A 7,500-nucleotide genomic window follows, 5' to 3' on the forward strand; every position below is an offset into this window, starting at 1 on the left:
CAACAATGATTTACAGAGACCTGGAGGTTATGGTATTTGACCTGCAGCAATTCTCTAATTTAATATACATATTCAATTGTGTCCCTATGACGGCTGTTGAATTAAAACTATATATTATACTCCTGCATATATTTTATCCTTCATATTTTGTCTTCCACTATTATCAGGCCTAATATAACAGGTGGAAGACAAGCCTTACTCTTACAGTAACCTAACCCACAGCCTCTTTTGGATATCTAATGAAAGCAGATGGTCAAATCATGATCTACACAGAATTAATCAATTGAAAAACTCCAAAACTGATAAAGAAAATAAGTTTTCATCTTACAAGTTCCAACATGCAAGAAAGAAAAAGAAAAAGAAAAAAAATTACACAGCAGAACAATACTAGCCAGTGTCTGGTCTTTACAGCAACAATAAGCTAACAAGTTGTGATGCTGTCCACTGAATGATGTAACCTTAACCCCTTCGACACGATGACGCGTATACTGCGTCATCGCAGCGGTCGCGTCAAACCCGAGGACGCGCATACTGCGTCATGGCTCAGTTCTGGTGGAATTGCGTTTTCTTTCTTCCGGATACTGTACGAGATCTTTCAGAATAGAGGTCGGATATTTCATTATTAATAATTTATTACATAAGAGTGGGATTTGCTTATACCATAGCAATCATTTCATTATTTATTTATGCAACATTATGTAAAAATATAAAACATATTATGATTAGTTTACCATACTATTTCAATCGTTTTCTTTGGTTATCTGAGTGAGGCCTCCCACCAAGGTCACTCTTTCCATCTTCCTCCCAACCCATGTAAATAACTTGTCACATGCATATGGGGGATGAGGTTAACTATGCATATTTTGATATATAACACATGATGATTATGTTGAGGTTTTCGCTATAAACTTGTAGAGGTTTTGGCTTAAAACTTGTCATATTCAGTAGCGACGTTTAAAATTTGGCGCGCGCGGGCAGCTCGGATACGGCGCGAGGAGCGTTTTCTACTGCTCGGAGTGAAGAGGTTAACATTTTCATGTTAATGCAAATGATTAAGATGCCTCTAATCCAATTGATTAAGTGACCATCTACTAGTAATCTGATTGTAACTTAAAAAATACTAACCATATGTTGTAAATGTGCGTCTTTGAGACTCAAACTCAAAGTGATTGAAGTGCGCTGGCTCAACATGTCCAGCAAGAGTATTGCGGTTCACTTTGTGGTAGTCTGACTCTGGCTTATGAGGACCCAGGGTTGGGGCATACAACTCATCGTACTTTGGGTTGTATTTCAGTTCCTTCTCTTGAGGGTCTAAGTGGCGGCGGTCGTCCAGTTCTTTCTGAAAAGCATTAGGATTAGTACTCGATGCCTAAATATTTTTTTTAAGTCGGTAGTTTCTGATGTTTATCCTCCATAATGCAAAGGTGTTTATTGTATCATTTTCTAGACTTTGATATGAGTTTATATATATCTTTACAAATCATCACACACTCTTACATATACAAACATGCATGTCAGTACGAAAGCACACTCAAGTTTTATGTTATGAACACTTATTCTCATATTATTTGTTGTCTACAAAGATGCTAACCATCAAACTGAAATATCTTATATTTGATTGTTCAATTTAAAGTTTAATTTGAGTAAATCTTGTCAAAAAGAAGAAGAAGAAGAAGAAGATTAAATCAAACCAAATGACAATACATGATCTTCCTAGAAAATCAACAGTCACAGAAAAATAAGATACAGAAGATGTGTGTTTTCTGTTATTTTCTAGAGTTACGGCATGAAATATGAGTCTATATACAAAATATTAGCAAAGTGATACTAATTAGTATCTGGTAATAGGTCACCATAATAAATAGCTTATAATCTTAATAAAAGGGAAAATGTAATATGAAGGTGATCCAATCCCAAGAAAATGCCCACTGTAGAGGGGTTAAGCGATTACTCCATAAACATTGCTGTAACAAACTTATTTCTATGATATTTCGATAGTTAATCTCACACACTCTGCACTTGCTAGCCTTGATGGGACTGATTTGAATTTCAACTGCTTTCCCCTCTATCCACCTTCTGCTGTCACATGGGCATCTACTACAAGTATAATTAGTTCACCGAAACTAATGCTCATTCAAACAATGATTCTAACTGGTTCATTTGAATTCCTTCGCATAAAGCATCCACTACAATTGCGTTTAATTTTAGCATCATTTTCCTGTGGTGCCAGAAGGAGAGGGACAGTGGAACTCCTAAAATTTGTGAGTCATACCATGTAAATTTCATTATTTCTATATTGTATGTTCCATACTATTTTCCTTCTATGCAATATTCTGTGCATGATTATTCCACTGCTCTTGGAACACTGTCAACCATTACAAATGGTAAACAACAGCATGTGTTTGTGTATTTGTTTACTCTAAGTGCCAAGGAAGAGGAAGTATATCACCTGCATTTTGTCAACAGAATCCAACAATAACAACAATATTAGAGCTGATAGGTGGGAGGGCATAAAGTATCCCAGGGAAATTATGGGGTAAAATCAGTAAATAAGCCTGTGAAAATTGGTATTTTCTTAATGTCTACTGTATAATATAGATAAAAAATGTGGTTACTTTACAATTAATCACCCACATGACATACTACATGCACAGTAATTATGGTTACATGGCATTTTGAAAGTTCTGCTCTCTCTCTCTTTTTTCTTTCTTTCTTTCTCTCTCTCTCTCTTTTTTCTACAAAATCCTAACCCAATGACCATACTAACCTTACCTAGTTCTGAGGTTAACCCTAGCCAAGGGGGAGCTTTCCCCTTCCTGGACCCCTCCCTCTTTCAGTCCACTTTGTGCTATTTGTCATAATTTTTTTTTGTAGTATCCTATTTCGGGGGTATTTTTGGGTCTATAAAATCCTAGCCCAACAACCTACCAAACCTTACCCAGTTTTGAGGTTAGCCCTAGATCAGGAGGGGCTTGTTTCCCCCCCTCATTTTCAGAGCACTTTGTGCTACTTCCCTTTATTGCTCTGGTATTAACTAATTTTGAAAGTATACGATCAATTTTGATTGTTTATTATTAGAATTGAACACACACACTCTTAGGCCAATGATGATGTGCGTGCATGTGTGATGTCATGGCACAAATCAGGCCATGGCTCCAAGATGTAAATATGTCTTGCTAAGTAAACACTTCTCCTATATGCACCAGTTATGAGCAGTTTTGGATGCTCATACCATGCTTATTTACTAGTTGCATTAAGTAATATTACAAAATTTGGTTTGTAGAGAAAATGAATCCAGTGATACCAATTTAGATGGGTTTCAGGAAACTGACCTAATTTAGAAATCTACCCAATATATCCCTACTGTATTCACTCTCTCCCTTACATCCCAAGGGGTTACCCATGTGTACCCCAAGAATGTTTGGGATGGAGGGATAGTGGCAAAACAAAATAATGGAGGGATTGCATATCTATTGATGCTTGTATTCTCTTAACACATAGGTCACGGTATTAAAAAAATGTTTATGCATTAGGATGGTCGTTTTACATGTCTAGCACGGTGCCATTCATGTCTATGACCGACTCTGCCTTTGCAGCAAATCATGTCATCCGCTGCTAATGGGTCAACCATTGCCACTGGGTGATGTGATATCACATCATAGGAATACTTTGCTCATGATCTCTCCCTCAAAACATGCATTTTACATCATCATGAATGTAAATACTCATAGGAGTTCCATTTGTATAGACACATTATCATAATCTCCCTATTACCTAGTGCCAATATCATTATAAGAGATAGTTTCCTAGTATATTTGCTAAGTATACACCAATCCAATCCACTGTTACCAATTATGTTAGTACCAACATTGAAATGCTTTTCTATAGAAATTAGTTAAACAAAGTCGTAGTGGCTATCAAGCTAACTCAAACGTTTCCGGAAAATCATTCACTGGGTATTATGTTTGGAACCCAGAGGGAGATGACAGGAAAATAGAGAGAAAGAAGAATTGAGAGAGAGGAGAGGAGAGAAGGGAAGAGAGGTGAGGTCAGAGAGGAGAGAGAAAAAGAAAACAAGTATTTATTTTGAATATTATTTGACTTGTCCATGATTTTAATCCTTCCAAGCTCAGTAGTATGTTTACAACTCGTCCTTACCGTTGATGTCACCTCCGGATTCACCACAAACTGTAATTGCTTAGAAATGGTGTTGCCGCTCTCGATAGGCTGCAAGTGTTGCAAAGATTCCTCGCCGATCCCGTCATCTTCACTCCCACTCTCGCTGCCGTAGCCCTTCAGGCTGAGCAGCGACGCCATCTTTGTTTACCTCGAGGCAACGTCTGGCAACAAACGCGTTTTCGGAAATCCACTTTCACGCCGTTTCTTTGGAGAAAATAGACGTATAAGTAGATGGTAAGGGAAATAATAAAAGTGTAAATAATTGTGGATTTTCCTCCCTCTTCTTCACTAACCGTTTATATGTTTAGGGAAAAATTGATCCGTGGGTGTGCGTTGTAGGCAGACGCTGCTCTCCGCCCTCTCATGTTTTGGCAGGTGAGTTGTTGTTTTTCCCAATTTCCTTCACTGGCTGGCTGTTACAAACCCCCTTGAAGGATTTTTGATACACTGCGGCAGCCCGGTCTTCCCGCTTCGCAGTACGGTGTAAGGAATGGGTGTCCCTCCCCCATTTAACGTGAGAAATCACTCTGACTTGTGTGAAACTTCAGCGTCAATGGAAACTGACGCCATTTCTCTCTATTTTGCAAGGGATTTCGGCTTCCGATGCCGCCCAAAGTACTTGAAACAGGCTGATATATGATGCAATTAGTGGTGTTTCTCACGAGAGGGTGGCCAGGCCGAAGAAAAGCGCCGAAACGCGAGGCAAAAGGCATTTTTGGCGAGATAATGGCCAGTGTTTGTTGTGGTGCCAGCGAGCCCCTCCCCTCATGCCCCTCCCTCCCCTTGTGCCCCTCCCTCTCCCAGTGCCCCTCCCTTCCCTCGTGCCCTTGCCTTTCCCAGTATCCTTCCTTCCGTCATGTTGTCCCCTTTCGACATGCCCTTCGCCACTCTTGCCCCTCCCTTCTCTCTCGCCCCTCCCTCCCCTTGTGCCCCTTCCCTCCCCAGTGCCAATCCATCCTCCTGTGCCCCACCCCCTCCCCTGGTACCCCTTCCCTTCCCTGTGCCCCCTCTACCTTCTTGCACTTCCTTTCCCTACTGCCTCCCCTCTCACAAGTGCCACTCCCTCCCCTCCTGTCCTCCTGACCCTTTTCCTCTCCTGTAGTTCATTGCCTCTTTCAAAGCCTCTCCCACCCCATGTGCATCTATTTATGTCTTGTGGCAAACTTTCCAATCCTGTTGTGCTAATTCCCCCTTTTTCAAATTTTGGAAAGTATATCATGTGCATGTTAGTCATGATGTTTCCCTGTTACATTAGTCATACTCTGCAGATCAGTAACAGATGAGATAAGTTGATCATGCAACTGTTTTATTTGAAATTATATGATATGTATGTTTTCATTCATTGATGCCTTGAGTGCATGTGAATATTCATTGTTGTATTGTTGTCTGTGGTATTGTTTTATCTTTTTTTTAAATTTAAATATAGATGACTCTACAAGACCTCAATCATGATGAAGTCAATTAGTAGGCCTACCTGACCTTACCTGTTTAGCCAATTCCTTATTTTTTTATCATTAGTTTTATTGCTATTGTTGATACTGTGATGTTAATCTCTTTATGGATAATAATAATAGGGTAATATAATTTAAGAAATGGGGTAGGCAGGTCATATAGGCCTACTTTTTGACTGTAGTGACTATTAAGTGCTAGTAGAACTATCTGTATGTAGAAAAAAAGATAAAACAAGGATTGTAGGCAGTGCATATCAGTGACATCAGTGGGTTAACATTATTATCGAAGGACAAATTCTGTCAAACAAGGTGTCTAGTTTTTCCATGCACATTGGATATCTCACTGAAATGTGCCTTTCTCTTCTTCCCTACATGTGGCCCTCCCACCCCATGTGTCTACCTCTTGTGACATGTGTTTACCCCACCTGTCATGCCTGTAGCACTCTGTTTTTCTTTTCCAATCCTTTGCGCTTCACCCTTTCTCTGTCACTCTTCATATTCTCTCCTTTCCTGACCCTAGAAACCCCACCCCTTTTCTCTTGCCTATTTCCTACCCATGTGGCCATGTCTCCTCATGTGACCCTTTCCACATTCTTTGCCTTTTCTCATGTGCCCCTCCAGCTCTTTCACAGTTTCCCCATCGTTGCTGTAGCTCCTCCTTTTATTTTAAAGCATTCTTCTCTCTTTTCCTCCCTTTGGTAAATATCCAGAACAGGACCACTTCAAATGATGCTATGGCCTTTATCCTTTGCACTCTGGCAGAGACAATTAAACTTCCACCATGTATAATCTGGTAAGATTGAGCTTGGAGGTCTACAAGCTCTAGTTTTCCCGAATATATGTGGTGTAGGTTTGTGATCATTGCCAGAGTGCTGAGTGTGGAGGTTATAGCATTGTTGAATGTGTAGATATATATACTTTAATTTGTGATTGTGAGCTAAGTCTTTTGTGTAGATTATCAATTATACCTGATACTGTTTTTTATGTATTTTTTTATGACCATTATTTCAGGTTTTCTTATCTATGCATGGTCCTATTTAGGATAATTACTGTCTCTTCCACTTTTTCCCCATGTGGCTCTCTCCTCTGTTTGTATCCCTCTTTTTCCATTAGCCCCACCTTTTCTGTGTGTCTTTCATCTACAGATACCCCTCTTCAAGTGTCACTCCGTCCCTTTTTTCCATCCTTTGGGTCTGTGCCCTGCCCCTTCTTTCATCCATTCACCATCATTTTATTAATGCCCCTTGTCCTGCACGCCTCTCTCTGTCTTATGCCTCTTTCCAATTTTTTTCTTGTTTCATTTTTGTTTTGGTGGTCCACTCGTGTCTTTTCCGCTTATCATGTGCCCTATCCCTTATCTCACATCCTTCCCCTCGTCTCCCTTCATCTCATTCCAACCTCCTTGTCCTATGTCATCTCTGCCTCTCATGCCCCTTGATATGTCTCTTTACTCGTGTTATGACAACTGACTAGTTTCATGCTTGTCCCTCTTCCTTCTGTATGCCTCTTCCCTCTTCTCATGCTTCTCTCATCTTGTCTATATCCCCAAGTATTGTTTGGTGCAGAGACCAATTGCAGAGTGAATGATTTAATCAGTAGGAAATTGGGGAAATTAAAGACACTTAACAGGCTCTCTTAACCTATGCACAGTTCACTTTATAAGCCATGATGAGGGAAATGTGGAATGCTTGATAATGATTAGGGAAAGAAAACTTTGGCGGGTTTTAGATTTAACTTGGAGAGCACTACAATACATCTCAATGACATTATCATGTGGGTGGGGCTAATGGCATACAAGAATACTCCTTTATGGAGATTTTTCTGTTGCATCATTTTTTTTGTAATTCATTAGATGATTATTTTTACAAAA

At 39.7% G+C, this 7,500-nt stretch overlaps 2 protein-coding genes across 14 annotated transcripts in view; one reads left to right on the forward strand and one right to left on the reverse strand.

Annotated features, from left to right (window-relative positions):
* LOC122251809 (pre-mRNA-processing factor 17) overlaps window positions 1-4,378 on the reverse strand; it is a 6,477-nt gene extending 2,099 nt beyond the window's left edge. The window contains exons 1-2 of the mRNA XM_043013966.2: window positions 4,159-4,378; window positions 1,126-1,339 (exon numbers count right to left, since the gene is read on the reverse strand). Of these exons, the coding sequence (XP_042869900.1) occupies window positions 1,126-1,339; window positions 4,159-4,317 (373 nt within the window). The 5' untranslated portion in view covers window positions 4,318-4,378. The remainder of the gene's footprint in view (window positions 1-1,125; window positions 1,340-4,158) is intronic.
* A 95-nt stretch (window positions 4,379-4,473) lies between these two features.
* SCAR (wiskott-Aldrich syndrome protein family member 3 SCAR) overlaps window positions 4,474-7,500 on the forward strand; it is a 32,239-nt gene continuing 29,212 nt past the window's right edge. For 4 of the 13 annotated variants that reach the window (XM_043013962.2, XM_086554260.1, XM_043013963.2 and 1 more), the window contains exon 1: window positions 4,474-4,554. The gene's annotated coding sequence lies outside the window, so the exon portion shown is untranslated. The other 9 variants (XM_086554262.1, XM_086554267.1, XM_043013964.2 and 6 more) reach the window with 6 other exon arrangements.

The sequence above is a fragment of the Penaeus japonicus genome, unplaced genomic scaffold (genome assembly GCF_977035675.1).
Source record: "Penaeus japonicus unplaced genomic scaffold, GWHDUDI00000001_assembly GWHDUDI00000029, whole genome shotgun sequence".
In the NCBI taxonomy this organism is placed as follows: domain Eukaryota; kingdom Metazoa; phylum Arthropoda; class Malacostraca; order Decapoda; family Penaeidae; genus Penaeus; species Penaeus japonicus.